This window comes from Lycium barbarum, chromosome 1, assembly GCF_019175385.1.
Source record: "Lycium barbarum isolate Lr01 chromosome 1, ASM1917538v2, whole genome shotgun sequence".
Lineage (NCBI taxonomy): Eukaryota > Viridiplantae > Streptophyta > Magnoliopsida > Solanales > Solanaceae > Lycium > Lycium barbarum.
Window position 1 is genome coordinate 141,056,635 of NC_083337.1, and position 15,762 is coordinate 141,072,396.

General features: G+C 35.6%; 2 protein-coding genes and 1 non-coding gene across 5 annotated transcripts; 2 read left to right on the forward strand and 1 right to left on the reverse strand.

Annotated features, from left to right (window-relative positions):
* LOC132640542 (AP-2 complex subunit mu) lies at window positions 1-9,810 on the reverse strand. Of its 3 annotated transcripts, XM_060357167.1 has the most exons (14): window positions 9,528-9,810; window positions 8,144-8,321; window positions 6,890-6,980; window positions 4,656-4,750; window positions 4,331-4,423; window positions 4,192-4,240; window positions 3,984-4,122; window positions 3,735-3,851; window positions 2,142-2,232; window positions 1,898-2,040; window positions 1,423-1,537; window positions 514-558; window positions 350-437; window positions 1-184 (listed from the first exon to the last, which is right to left on the reverse strand). In XM_060357167.1, the coding sequence occupies exons 1-13, from the start codon at window positions 9,608-9,610 to the stop codon at window positions 357-359; spliced, it is 1,320 nt and encodes a 439-aa protein (XP_060213150.1). In that variant the 5' UTR covers window positions 9,611-9,810; the 3' UTR covers window positions 1-184; window positions 350-356. The 3 variants fall into 3 exon arrangements, with proteins under 3 accessions (XP_060213150.1, XP_060213156.1, XP_060213142.1); XM_060357173.1 differs by having other exon boundaries at window positions 1-437; window positions 4,331-4,420; XM_060357159.1 differs by having other exon boundaries at window positions 1-437.
* A 1,849-nt stretch (window positions 9,811-11,659) lies between these two features.
* LOC132640561 (uncharacterized) lies at window positions 11,660-15,591 on the forward strand. The gene is made up of 2 exons (XM_060357186.1): window positions 11,660-12,083; window positions 14,871-15,591. The coding sequence occupies exons 1-2, from the start codon at window positions 11,853-11,855 to the stop codon at window positions 15,105-15,107; spliced, it is 468 nt and encodes a 155-aa protein (XP_060213169.1). The 5' UTR covers window positions 11,660-11,852; the 3' UTR covers window positions 15,108-15,591.
* On the forward strand, window positions 12,933-13,033 carry LOC132618533 (U6 spliceosomal RNA). The gene has a single exon (XR_009574162.1). It is a non-coding gene; the product is annotated as a U6 spliceosomal RNA (small nuclear RNA).
* Window positions 15,592-15,762: the final 171 nt, after the last annotated feature.

A 15,762-nucleotide genomic window follows, 5' to 3' on the forward strand; every position in this document is an offset into this window, starting at 1 on the left:
TTAATCAGATGAAAAGAAACCACCTAGTATTTTTTTTAATTCTTTATGGATTGGTACCCTGTTCTCACATGGTTTTCATCACTTCACTGGGGGGAAAAAGAAAAAAGATCTTAGGGCAGACTATGTCAAATATACAAATAGAATGGAAACGAAAGCCTCTTCTAGTCCTCGTAAAAGAACTGACCTGTACAACAGAATAATAAATTTTAAACAATAAACATACTATAGACAAACCACGTTTAAAAGCCCTCACAAATCACAATACAAGATTCATAAGTTGCATTTCCAGAATAACAAAATGGCACCCCTATCTTCCATAACTCTGATCCTATAAACTAGATCAGCTTACCTATACTTCAGCACCTAATCTCATAAGAACCAGCTTTTGTGATATAGCGAACCCATTCAACTGTGTTGTAGCCACTCTTTTCCCATACCTGCAAACAGTTGCTATGTGAAGCAGCGACTCAACCCAAAAGAGTCCAAAGTTAATTACAAGTTTAGCAAGCATACCTTGAGAAAACGAACTCGAAGTCCAGATGCTGTAAACATGGGAACCTATAATGCCAAGAAGTGGGTCATTCATCTACAATCAATAGTTTAGCCAAGACAGAAACAACAAAAACAACAAAATTTCAGAGGTTAATTGTCCTAATCATTGCCATAACTGACTATAATCAGATCCTGTATATAAAACCTACATCTTCTCATTGCTATGCTGATTTAAAGTCAGAAAGAAACAACCATTGCCATCACATGAGTGGCCATTAAGCTCCCCAAATAATAAGTGAAATGCACTAAGACTCATATTTGTAATAATTTACTAATCCCTTGATTAGAAGATAGAAAAAAAAAAGGAAAAAGTAGATAAAATTTTCTCTTGCTTGAGCAAAGAGAAAATAGAAAGAAAAATAATAGGACAAAGTCAATTTTCTCTAATTCCAACTTCGTCAATGACATGAAAGACTTATACTTTTTTCTTCACTCCCACTTTCTAGTCAATCCAAACAAAGAATGAGAATGAAATTGTCTTCACCATTTCCTTCCTTTATTCTGCCTTACCTTCTTACCAAGCGAAGGTAAGCTCCCCCCATCAACCAGTAACCTTGGCTGGTATAACATTTCAACAAGGCTAGATATCAAACTCCTCCAACTTGTGTCACAAAAGAGCAGTAGAAGCAAATAGTGGTGATGATAATGTACAACATTCAGTAGCAGTTTTCCACTCTTAGTTGTCCTTTTGGAAATGTTTTCTAAGCATTAGGTTCGACCACATCTAATTCCAAAATTCTTTTACTTTCAGGTCCCTCTCTCCACAAGAACCATTGAAGCTATGAATACATGCCATCATCAACCAAGTGAACACAGTTATCAACCCCCGCACCCCCACCAAAAAAAAAAAAAAAAAAATCATCCACGCACCTGGAATTCCATCTGAATTGGTGGCCTAGTCCAGGACTTCTTCTCTGCTATTGTCGAAATCAACTCCACTTCAGCACTCAACGTTGACTCAGTTTGCCCAGGAAATTTTTTTATCCTGCAACAAGAAGTCCATATTGAAGATCCAATCCACTAGAAACTAGATTTACTGCAGAAGAAGGTAGAAAACATAGCTAGCATACTATTAAAGAATATAGAGCACAGTCAATACACAATCAAATAGTGTCCACAACAATATCATGGATCAGTGGGAAAATGGAAGAGAACATTTTTGTGCACTCTACACCTCTTCAAGAACAACGTCCAATAGAGCGATGCCAATTCCATATTTTTAGACTAGGTCGAAGTCAAAGTCAACCCCAAGCCCCGTGGTCAAACCCCGAAATAAATTATGTTCCCAAGTTATCCATAACTCTATAGGATTATGGCAAACAAGATAAAGCCATTTCATACTCACTTCCACACCAAAGAGTCAATGGATGGATTGTACTTTGCTCTCCCTGATGTCACCTGGAAGCTTGCTTTTGCAGTTTGCTTTGGCACTGGAATTTTAATGACAACTCCAAGAGCAAACATTTTCGCACCATACACACTCTTAACCTGAAAAGGATACAAATCATATTAGAAAGTTATAAAGCATATCAACGTGGAGTAACATTTCGAATTGAATTTCACTCTATATTGAAAGAAGAGCGACAAACCTTAACATTCACTTCCATTCGTGTACGACCTAATTCCTTGATTGTTGGCAATACACGGAAAGGAAGATTTACTCCTTCAGTAATGCGGTACCTGAGGAAAAAAATAAGTTTGCAATTACAAACTTAGGCACTGTTATGAAAAGGGTATGCCTGAACATGTGCATAAAATTCAGGCACTCCTTCAGTAATGAACTGTTCTTTTTCCTAAACCAAGTGGCCAATATTTGAGTTAAAAAGCTTCAGCACATCCGAGCGATCAAACATATGCATACCATATATATAGTCCGCAAACATTACGACTTGCTCCATTACACTACAGATGACACTGGTAAATTTAGATTTCTCAAGAAAATTAAGGAATTAATCCCTTTAATTCTTTCAAGCTGAGTAAGTTTTTAAATTAGTCAAAGTGAAAGGTAAGTAGAATAGTTATAAAACCGCCAATGTTATATGGTAGTGAATGTTGGGCCGCTAAAGTCCTAACATATCCACAAGACGACTGTTGCTTAGATGTGGATATTAAGATGGATGTGCGATCACACAAGATTAAATAAGATGAAAATGATCACATCCACCAGAAGGTGTAACTAGCACGCATTAATAGGTACGATAGAGAAGGTCATTTGAGATTGTTTGGCCATGTCCATGTCAACCGACTGATGTACCGGTCCGTAGGTGTGGAACTATGGTGAGTGAAGGTGTTGGGGACAAAATAGACCTAAAGCACATGGAAGAAAGTTGTCTCGAAAGACCTACAATTTCTTGGGATCAATGCAGACCTAGCTAATGATAGGGCAGAATGGTTCATCAAAGATCCATATAGGTGATACTAGCGGTGAATAAGATTTAGTCATCTTAGAGAACTTCTAATATTATTATTATTACTGTTACTATTATCTATATATATTTAACTTACTTTTCATTTTTTTTTTTATCGGGTAATGAGGATGACATGAGTTGAGCTTAAATGGAGAAATGATGATTATATAGCCGACCCCAACTTGTTTGGGATTGAAGCGTAGTTGTTGTTGTGGTATAGTAGTTTATCTTTCATATAGTTCTGGTACTGGTTAAAGAAGATACCAAACTAACTGTTCAAATTTTTGTGTGAAGTACTTCACGGAAGAAGATCATGGCGTAGTTTAGATTTAAAATTGTTGAAACTTGTGAATCGTGCACAAATAGATCATCTTATAGAAGTGAATGATAAGTTTGAGATGTCTAGAGGCGGGAAATGGAATGCGCCGATGGAAAGAGGGACCAGAAAATTTATATCTTGGAAGTATGATCAGAATACTATGTGATTCCACCTGATTGTAGTGCAGTTCCTACCCCCTATTTGTATAACAATTCAAAGGACAAATACTCAAAGTTGATAGTTTCTTGTATGATGCTTACTCAGAGTTCATATTAAGATGTTAGAGGTAAATCATCATTTGCTGTGAACATGAGCAAAATCTCCAAGTGAAGTTAGCATTGTTCTATAAAAATAAATGAAGAGCCACAGACTCAGCCTTCCAGCTTGAGAATCTAATAAAGATAATAAAAACAGAGCCTAAAAACAACCGTGTAGCGAAAGAGGTATGAACTTACTTCATCAGTTCAAATTCACCATCTGGTGGTACAAAGCTGACAGTCTTTTCTGAATTGAATCTTGTCAAGTTTACACATTGGTGGAAAGTAACATCGTCGAGCTCAATAGTTTTTCCGCTGCACAGAGTAGCAGAGCAATGCATATATGTTGGTGATCAACACAAAATGGTAACCTACCATGCAGAGGCTGAAACTAACATGGAGACCAAACTGAAAAAGCTAGGTACTACACAAGTATTCAGAAGTTACCTCTTTGTTGGACGGGATTTAAGCTGTGACTCTTTCTCAAGGCCAATTTTATCATTTAACCCCAACTTCAAATCAGGCATTCCCGAAAGGAAGCATTTCATGAGAACTTTCCCAGTTACATCACAACGGAGCACACTACCTACAATTGTCTTGTTAGTGGAAAACTGAAAACCAAAAGCATCCACCAAGATACAAGAGAACTTTATACCTTTTGAAGACATAAGGAGATTAACACTTTCCACAATATCCAGAAACACCTGTCAAACATATAAATTCTATTTAAGTTACAAAATTGGGTGGATAAGAGAACCACAGAAAAAGTTTAAGACGTAAACAGAAAAAACCACCTCATTCTTCTTATAAACAAGACCCTCCCTGCGCCAACCAACAGCACCTGTGACTTGTAATGTTGCATTTGGAACTGGTTTATCTAAAGGCTGCTGGTTTTTGTGCATGAGAAGAAGAAGTCAATAGAGTTATCCATATATTTTTTAGAAAGAATAGAGTTACCCATATTACAACAAAAATTTCTCTTTGCTTACATCCCATGACTGATATCTTTTCTTTCGAGAGGTATCTCATGACTGTACTTTTTTTTTAAGAAAACCAAATAGATAAAATATTCTAAACTATTCTATTGATGCTATGAAAGCAAGTAGAGAGACAACTGACCTTTGACGAAAAGGGTGAGCGAACTCCTTCCTGAGTAATATAGAGCTTCAAGATTTCAGGTGAAAGATTTTGAGGGTAACCGAAGTCCATTATTTCTGTGATGTATACAAATTAACGAAAATCAATTTATAAAGACATTTGATAAGTATATGAAAATGACTGAACATTAAATTTTGTGGCTTACAACAAGTGATTATCGGATTTATGCAGATTGAAGTAATTAGCTTGTCCATAGACAGTTGTCATTTATTATCAGACTCCGAATAAACAAAAAGCTCATAAAAGAAGCTTAAGATGTCCATGATTGAAACAAATAAGAACCCAAATACTAAGAGCTCATTTCATACACCAGATCAGCCTCAGGTTAGGCAAAACAAAGTGCGCCCCTCGTAGCAATCAAAATTAGACCAAATTGGATTTATTTTCTTTTATAAGTATCCAGATATTGTTTCATCGCAAAGGAGTTCGGATTGCAGTCTACCTGGCAGGTTTGAGGTAAATGACTGAATTGGCATTCTCATATAAATAGAGAAGGATAACAACTGGGCTAAGGGACATCGCACTAAAGGTGGTGATTTCACCCTGACAACTAACTAGCAGAGCAAGATTCCTCACTCTTTTTCCTGTCTTCATCTTCTTCTTTCGCCTCCTCCTATCCACTACAAACAATTTCAAGACTCTCAACCCGGATGCCTGGGAGCACAGACCTCTTTTAACCCTCTTTGGGTAGCTTCTCTTCTTCCTTCCTTTATCTCTTCCTTTGCCCCAACAGTCAAGCACCCAATCAAACAATTCCACACTAAACCACTGCTTTTTTCCTCCGACGATAGAATACTAATATTTGCCGGCCAATGAAGCATTCAAGCTCTTCCTCCACCCACCCTGCGATAATTTCTTTGATTTTTTCAATTTTTCCTGATATTTTTCCACTTTCTACCAATTGTTTTTGCATTTTTCCAAATATTTTTCACTGCCAATGCTTTTGTTGATCTCTGCTGTTTCTGATTGTGTCTTGAAATTATGCCACTTAGATAGCTTTTTGGTTTGTTGAAGTTGTGTGGTAATATTTTTTTTGTATATCTTCGATTATAGAGAGATCAAAATGTGGACAATAGACTTATAAAACAATAAATTCGGATTGGGAATTTTGGAAATAAAAATTGAATTCACTGATTTATATGCGGTGTCATCCATCATATAAACACTAGTCACAAATACAAATCCGCTCTCGATTCCCCTCGCTAATACTCCAATCCTAAGTAATACGACCCCACCCTGTCCCATTTAATATACCAAATGACCCCCAAGATATGCATTTTTTATGTTGTGCACCGTCCACGAGAGTGTAATATACTACGTCGAGCACATCATGCTAAATCTGGCAAACAGATGTGACTAGCTAGTCACTAAAGCAAGATAATAAACATTTTCTGTCAGATAACGTAGAAAAATCACCAGGGGAAGTTTTCATCATATTCAATTCAGTGGAACAGAGCTTCAGTTAGGGATTTCTGAAGGAAATATTTCAATACAAGCATCTGGAGGGTGTGTTCTCTAGCGTGTATAGTGAAACAGAAGCAGCCCTAGTAGTGCATATGTACTGAAATTCTCCATAGAGGACAGATTATTGTTTTAAAGAAGACTGTCACACCAAAGGCAACAGAAATTTCTTTCCACACTTCCTTTCATCTCAATTAAAAAGGAAAAAGCTTCTTCACCAAGACAGCTAAACCTAACAAAAATTACTAGATATGCATGCTTCCTTAAGGTCCACAATACTGTTTATAGAAACCCCGTGTTCAAGCAAACCACAATGATAAACAAAAGCAACCATATCCAAACAATAGCTCCTTGCAAGAGAGGATATGAAGAACCACATCACCTATCAGTCATCACTCAATTGAACTATTGAAGTATACTATGTAAGCAACATAGCCTCTCCTTAAGTTTGCTTTCCAGTTTCCACATTATCCTTACAACAGTACTCTGTCCAGTTATAATTAAATCTACAACCTTTCCTCTCAAAGATAACGAAGTGGGTAATGGGAAATCAATCGCACACATAAAAAATCAACATCACTTGCAAAGAAAAAACAGAAATTTAAAAAAACAAAAATGTATATCATAATCAATACAGAAAGTCTGTTTCTTTTTTAGTAAGTAATACAGAAAGGCTTTCTTGATCGAACTTTTAGAATAAAATTTCAAAAATAAATCATCTCCGAATGGCTTACCATCCAAAAGCTCATAGATTAAGACAAAGTTATTACGGATGGCATCCTCATCAAAAGAACCACCGAAATAAGATTTGAATAGTGCAACAGCCTGCATGAGAATCAAAAAGAAAGTTGCCAAAACGAGTAAACACAACTAGAATACACTGGAATTAAAATCCACTACCTACAAATTATAGCACATTCATCATACGAGTTATAAAACGAAAGGGCAGTAACAATGACAAGCAGAACACAGATTTGGCAATTAAATAACAGATATGAAATTATGCTTCCCCTTCTCCTTTTCATATGAAATTCCATGCATGTTTCTCCTGAGATAGTTGAAAATGTATGATATTTTTTACAATCGTGGTGTTTGGGAAAATTTGTGCACACCTCGACTACTATCCCAATGGATACCTGCTATTTCTCAGCAAACTTAGGCAGATGAGAAGATATCATGTCGAGTGTTTTGTCTCTAAACCGGATTTGAACCTATTTTCCTATGGTTTTCATCCACCTCATTAACCACTAGATCACACCCTTGGTTTGAAAAATTATGATATTTAGACACCTAATACTGGAGACTAAGAAAATGGGTTTTGGTGTTCAACAATGCTGCGGATACATGAAATACAGATATTTATAATGTGTAAATGTTTTCTTTTAAAATTAGTAGAGGCTATTATAAGCAATATTTATTGCTAGTTGAACGTGGAAATAAAGGGTAGTAAACGCCAACGACAACAACAATAAAGCAATTAGCCAAGGAAGAAAAGAACTTCAGATATTTATCCAACAAAAGGTGGTTGTTAAATATAAGGCATAATACATAAACAGACCTTCAAACTTCGCCTCAGCTGGCAAGTATGCCCTCCAACTTTTGGTGTGCACAAGTAGGCACCTCAACTTGTCTCCACTTTATCAGTTGAACACTCCAACTTACAAAATGATCATCTAAACACCTCCAAAATTTATATGCCATGTCAGCATTTGTGTTTACATGTTCAACTTAAGTTGAGGTGCCTACTTGTGCACACCAAAGTGGAGGGCATACTTGTCAGCTGAGGCCAAGTTTGAGGGCATGTATATGTATTATGCCAAAATATAAAGAACCTAGGTTCAGATAACACAAATATATCCTGCATTTACTCAAAATAATTTCGAAACCCCATTTGACTCCCTAGTAAACCGTCATTTCCAAAGACCAAATGTCAAAATTCTGAAAGTACAGGATATTTTGCAAAATTATTATTAAGAGAGTGAGGTTACCTCAACAACAAACTTGAATGCACATGCGACATTTGCATTGCTGCTAACTACAATCACAATATAGACATTGCTAATTCTCATGTAGAAGAAAGAGCAGCCTCCAATCTGTCTAACAGGACATGTCCCAAGTTCTTTTGTCTGCATTATGTGCATCCGGAAGGCATCTACCATATTACCGCTGTTAAATCAAGTTCACAGTTAATGAGAAGATCACAGCTTATATTGCAATAGACTTCTTTATTTTTGACAGGGGATAGCATGTAGGATTTCTGCACATATTTTATTAGAAAATAGAAAGAAAGAAAGAAAACTGAAGACAAGTAGAAATTATTTATAAAACGTACATAACGATAACTGGAATGGATGTCAAAGCCAAAACTTTGACATATGCAAGCTTCACATTGGTCAGAATTTCTCGATAGCGGGATAAGAAGCACAATTCTTACAAGTGACATGTAATGGAGTGGGCTCTATGCCAATCCAATCCATGATGGAGATACCTATGGATCCTATCCCAAACTTTTACATGTTACTGCCGCTAACGCTATAGAAATTACAGGAGAGAATCTGGACATGCAAGCAAAGAATGCTTTAATCAATCAAGTTCAGGTGTATAAACGAGGAACTAGAAAGTCATTACCTACTCGGTCACAGCTATTATACTACCACAAACTAGATTGCAGGTGGCCAGTTTTTCAATAGCAATCACGACTGGAAGAATCTCTACCTAGGGTGGATGTTTGATGTTACTACTAATAAGTGCCGTTTCTTTTTCCTCTGGTACTATTTCTAAAGAAATATTGGAAGTCTATTACTTGCAGCAAACTGCCCAATCTTTTGATGAGGATCTGGCGAGAGTGAGACCAAGTACAGTACTACTTGGATTCTGGTAACTGATGCTACAGAGAAATGCAACACATACATACATCTGTCACTGCATCACTACTGCTTCGTGGCAATGCATTCCAATACAGTATAAATATATACTCCCTCCATCTCAATTTGTTTGTCTAGTTTTGGCTAGGCACGGAGTTTAAAAAATTAAAAAAGACTTTTAAATCTTGTGGTCTTAAACTAAAATTACGTGAAATGTGCCTTTAATATTGTGATTTTAAACATGTGGAAAGTTGAAATTAAAGAGTTGTCAAAAAAAGGAAAGACAGATTCTTTTTGAAACTAACTAAAAAGGAAAGTAAGAGGAAAAATCTTTCAAGCACACGCTCATGTAAATACGCATCTACACTAAATTTCAACATATCGCTACGAAGTAGAAGCAGTGTAATGACACTTTTTGACCTAAAATCCTAGATCCATCAGTCAATAAATTTCCACAAAATACAATACAGAAATCAGTAAAATGATATCAGAGTTCAACGTAACGTACCCGACATCGTCACGGTAGAGGCGGTTGATGAGGACATCTCCACGGAGATTAAGGAAGTATACAGCTGAAGCTGCCACAGGCATCGCTGCAATGGATCTTACAACCTTCTCAGATCTAATTGATTCGATAAAATGTTGGAACAACAGTTGGATTTGTTTAGGTGAGAAAGAAATGTGGCCAGCTTAAAATCGGCGTCTTCGGTATTCTTTTTCTAATTTCAACGCCCAGGAAGGAACGAAATGAAGACGACACCACCTGCTCTTAGTCTGACTCTGACCTGCTTTAAATTTTAAGAAACGATTAAAGGCTCAAATTTGCTCTATTTTATTTTTACACACTTTTTAGGAAAAAAAGAAATTCAATTTACACCTTTGATAACTGACGAGTTTTAATTGAGACTATCACATATTATTTTAAATTATTATCAAAAGTAAATGTGTAAATTTAAATATTTTTATCAATGTAATTTAACACATATCTCAAATTCCACTTATGAGATTATATTGTTGTTTGTTTTGTAATTTGACAAATGAGATTGTATTAGTTTCTTATTGAAACTTCTTATATAATAAGGTAAAATTAGAGATTATTTACTTAATGACGAGTATATGAATTAATCCGAAGTATAAAATATTCTAAAATTGAGCAAGTTGAAATGATTAGTAACAACTTTGAACCTTTTGCCTTTAAGAAATCCTACTACCTAATTGTTTTTTGTCCCATTTATGTGATATCATTTTTTTTTTAATCTTTCTGAAAAAAATGATACATTTTTATATTTAGAAATAATCTAACTTAAAATTTTCTTTTTTATTCTTAATATGAAATGATATACAGTCACACAAATATATACGACTTATTTTAGATCACCAGTTTCAAAAGTATTTCTTTTTTTATTTAACTCAGTACCTAATTAAATTATATCACATAAATTGAGACTGATGGAATCGTGCTTAATATTCTTTCTCTCTAGTTTTAAATAATAGTTACTAGTAATATAATATTTATTTATTTTTGATAAGCAGGTTTCTGTGCTAATTTAAGCAACTCAGAAGTGAACCAAAGCTCAGTTGGATGAGCATGAGCTTTCATAACGGAGGTCTCGGATTCGAAACCCATGCAGTTATGTCTTTTGTGTGGTTAGTGGAATTTACTTTGTGCGCACCCGTAAAATAGCGGCTGCGGATTTTCTTATTACTCCCTCCAGAGGCGGATCTAAGATTTAAACTTTAGGGGTTCAACATCTTAAATTTTTAGCACTAAACTATTATATTTCTAAAGTTATGGGTTTATATCTACTATTTATTGTAATTTTAGTAAAAATTTTCACATAAATTTATGTCTCGCATCGAAAGTTTGGGGTTCAATTGAACCCCAAGTTATAGTGCTCCATCCGCCTCTGACTCCCTCGGTCCTATAATAAGTGTCACTTTAGCCAAAAAAGTTTGTCCCATAATAAGTGTCACCTTAGGAAACCAAAACATAAAATTGCTAGTTTTTTCCAATTCTATCCTTGGACAAAAAAGTGACATCTAAATGATGATTGAAAAAGCCACATAGTAACTTGGTATTATTGGATTCTCAATGTCAAAAGGTTTACTTCTTGTGCATGCTCTAATAAAGGGTAAAAGTAATTTATTCTTATTATATAAGGGTAATTTGGTAAACTTTATATTGCATTATTGGTTTCTTAATATGCATATTTTTGGCTAAGATGACACTTATTATAGGACGGAGGGAGTATTAAACAAAAAAAAAAAAATGAACCAGGAAACTGCACCTAAAACGCTAAACTTTATACTACTACTCTCTCCGTGTCAAATTATGTCTAAGTTATAATTTCTCTCCATTAAATATTTATCTCATTTTCATTAATGATAAAATTCTACAAGGGTAAAATGAGAAAGAAATAATCAATTGCGTTTTGAACTTTTATAACAATAAATAATTTGAGACAACTATTTTTAGCAATACCAACACAAATAATTTGAGGCCGGGTGAGTACTTGATTAGGTGCTAACAAAGTGACTGAAGCCAGGATCATTTCAGCTTTGTCGTTTACTTTGGGTAAAAACACAAGTTAATTGCGTCACCAAAGTTCCAACGAAAAGAGAGTAAAAAAAAAAAAAACTACTTTAGGCCTATTTTTGTCAGCTCGTCGCACTGCACCTTTAAACTAGTCAATTATCAATCATCATCGTCATCTCTACTCTCTAATTCGCCGATCACCAGTCCGTACGAAGACTTAAGATCTACCGTCGATTGTGATTTTCAGTGTTTCTTTGAACTTGAAATGCATGTACTATCTTATATGTAGTACAAGTGATGGGTATATTCAGGAGATTAGCTGGGTTTCTAGGGTTTTCAAAAGACGAAGGGGGGCATGAAGTTAGAGATGTAGAAGAAGATGACAACAACATAGCACCACCTCAGAATAATAATAATAATAATAATGTTCCTCGTAAAGGATTTAGTGTACCTGTTCAAGTTCCTGTTTCCAGAGATCTACCTGGTCCTATCCTTATTCCCTGTAAAACAGGCGCTGGTGGCGTTCAGGTAATTACTGGGGACAAAAATTGAAAGAAACTTTTATTTTGAGAACCTGTAATATAGTTTTGTTTTATTCGTTTCTGCTTACAACCTTTTCTTTAATATTGATGAACAATCAATCAATTACTATTATGTTAATCCAATTTTGTTAGGTCAGCTTAATAACTGTAAGTTAATGCTACATAAGCTCATTTAGGTGAAATTCCTTGCCACTGATGGATGGGCAGACGCGTACTTCAATCTTATGGTTCTTCATTATCTGCATATGGCTTTTTTTCGTAGGTGCTCATTTTGTCTGGGCTTTTAATTTAATGTTTCTATTCAGCGGACGTGGTTATTGGCAAGAACTTATTGAATCCATCGTTTGGGCTCATAATAAATTAAAAGTTGCTTCTGCTTACTTAGCCGAGAGCCTTGAGCATTATACAAGGACGTGTTGTAGGAGTAACCCATTACCTTCTGGGTGGAATTGCCACAACATGGGCATTCTTCTTAACAAGAATTATTGTAGTAGGATAATGGCAAGTTCTGGATTGTTCTCCTAGTTTTAGAGGCATTGTCATTCTTTGCTATTTCTAGGTTCTATGAATGCAAATATTCAGTGTTTCTTGTAGGACTAAGTTTCTTGTACGTTGTAGTTGTTTGTTTCTTTGGCAAGTTCCCAAGATCCTAGTATTGTTCTCCTATGAAAGTCTAATTGTGCAACCAGGGCATAAGATTTTCGCCTACAAACATGGTGTACAGAGAGGACATAAGATTTTGCCTACAAATATTGGTTCCTGTGATAGACTAGGCTATAAGATTGTCTGCAATCGCCTAAGAAAAGTATCATGAACTAAAGAAAGCCTATAACTTGTCCCTTTGGGAACATCCAATAAAATTGGAATGATGCAGAAGATTACCATGGCCCCTGCGCAAGGATGACATGCACAAATCAAGAAATGGTCCAAATAAAGCTTGTCACTTGCAGGTCCCTATTATGCCAGTTAATGAAATATCTTTGAAGAGAAATACAGGATCAGATCATGATGTGTCCTCAAATGCATAAGAAACGATCACTGTTTTAGCATGAATATTCAAGTCTCTTTTCTTGGCCAATTAATTAAATTCTATGGAAAAGTTTGTCAAACATAGGACGACATCCGATCTAAAGAAAGAATTTAGTTCTTCAACTTGGTTCCTAAATGTTTGAAGCTTTGAAAGTTTAGTATTTGATTATAATTGTTGTGTGGTAAAGGAGATTCCATCAACATTTGTGCTAGGTTATCTTCATCTTATAAAGGAGAATTTTTTGTTATTTGCTAATGCAAGATTCGCTTGGTAGTTTGTTTAGATTTTGGGGCATGGTGATTTCCCTGCAAAAGGAAGGACATTAATATGAAGGATTACTAAGTGAGCGAGGATTTCATTTGTAAGCCTAGATGCGTTGTCGTTAAAGGTTCACTTTCAGGCACGAACCCTGAAACTAAGTGAAGTACAAGTTGGATGTTTCATCTCACTTAGGCGGCGCTTTGGTGTAGGTTCCACGGCGCTAAGGCATCATTATTAGGCTTCTATCTCGAAGGTGTAACTAAATAATAAATATTGTTGGTAAATTGATGTATAAGCTGTTAAGAAAATGTTATGAATGAACATGTTTTGGTATGGAATATGAAATTAGAATTTTATTAAAGTAAGCTGGTCATTAAATTTGAATTCGACTCTTAAAATTGCAACTTTGCATCTCAATCAGAAATCTAAAATGGTTTGAATATGATTGACATGATTTTTTTACTTATACTTGACTTCATTGTGATTTTCTCAACTTGTCCAAATAATTGTTTTTGTGTGTAACTATTTTTCTAGCATTTTATATATACAGACACACATATGTATTTCCTCATTTGCATCTTCTTCACTAATGTCCATGCTTTAATTGTGCCTTGTGCTTAAAGCCCCATCGGGGCTTTGTGCTTTTCTATGCATTCCGCCGTGAAGGAGGTGAAGTCCTCTGAAAATCTGCTCCTCACTCCTAGCTTGTTATCGAACAAAAAAATGGGGATCAGGTGTCTTTCCATCAACCTTCTGTGTATGAGCTCGGTGCTCCACGCACTATCTGATAAGAGTATCTGAAAGCCAGAAAGAAGAGCTTTTTCATTAATTTGTTATTCGGTGTATTCTTTTATGTATTAACTTCAAGGACTCTTAGTGCTTCATATCATAATCAAAATACCTCTATGGCCAACCTTCCTGTCCCTCTAAAACATAAGAAATAGCAAAATGGTGTCTAGTAAAAAAAGGTTTTCTAGTTTAGAGAGGACATGGGAGATTTTCTGGTCAGTTTCTAGTTTAGAGAGGACAGGGGAGATTTTCTGGTCAGTTTTAACTTTTTTTTGGATAAGTTTTTCTAGTCAGTTTAACTTCTTGATGCCGTGGTCCTGCTGCGGTTTGTTAATGCCTGTCGTTGCTTCTTTGTTGAAACTTTGGTGGTTGCGCCTTTTCTTCTCCTTGTGTTAATCAAACACCTAGAGTTGAGCTGCAAAGTTAACAAATAACACCTAATGTTTAAGTTTCTTGATTCATTTGGGATCATGTACGTGCATTATCTTTGATGCTGATGAGAGAATGACAACTTTCTTTGACTGTCCATACATGTTCGACTTGTTTAATTGTCATTCATTAAGAATGACTATAATTTCTTGATTGTTGTTCAGTGCATCCAGTTTTGTGCTTTTGTTGTTCTCTGAATTTTAGAATAACTGGTAAGTTTGTGATGCACATCTTTAACAGTCCTCATTTTTTCTCTGTGCTTAGGGATTGAAATGGTATGCCAAGCGTCTTAGAATAGATGAAGACGGAGATGTGGCAGACGAGTTCCTAAATGAGATCCCACCAGATACACCTTCTAGTACAGAATTGAATCACAAAAAATTCCCTAGGTTTGAATTGAAGTACACTACAAAGTCTGCAAAAGTAACAAGCCAGGCACTCTCAGCAGCGGGAAAAATTAAATATCGTGTGGAATATCAAGGCAGATTGGAGTGGATTTGAAGACTTACTCTGGGTAGTCATTGCATTTGAGATGGGGATTTCAGTAACATGACTGCAGCTACGCAGCTTGCTTGATTTTTTTTTCTTTATTCTCAAGGACTAACGGTGTGTTTATGTGGGGTGGCATTGATTGGGGATTCAGTTTCCTGTTGGGCTCTGATTTGTGAGAAGCTGGTGCCTTGAAGTGATGAAACATACAACAGCGTAATTGTACTCCTAGATATTCCAGTATACACATGCTTATTAAACTTTCAAGAACATCATGTCTTGTTAGCTATTCACTGTATCATTGTATGTATTGAGAAATATTAGCATGGGCATAAATGACACATAATAGGCACTTTTATAGAGTTCCACTTTCCTGTTCTAACCATAAGACTGTAGTAGAGTGGGTTCTCTCGTTTTTTTTTTTTGTATAAAGGTAACATTAGTGGGTTCTCTCGTTAGCTGTTTATTGAACAAAATGTTTAGTACAAGAATCTCACTCGCGCATGCATTATGCTTTAAATAATGTTTTTCTTTGTAGTATTTATCTCACGCCTCTCAAGCGAATTCCAGTTGCTTTGGCAATGGTTAGACTTCAGGATGTTATATTCTGAAATGTTATCCATACGAACCTATGGTGATTAGAGACTCATAGTGAGGCGTTTAAGTT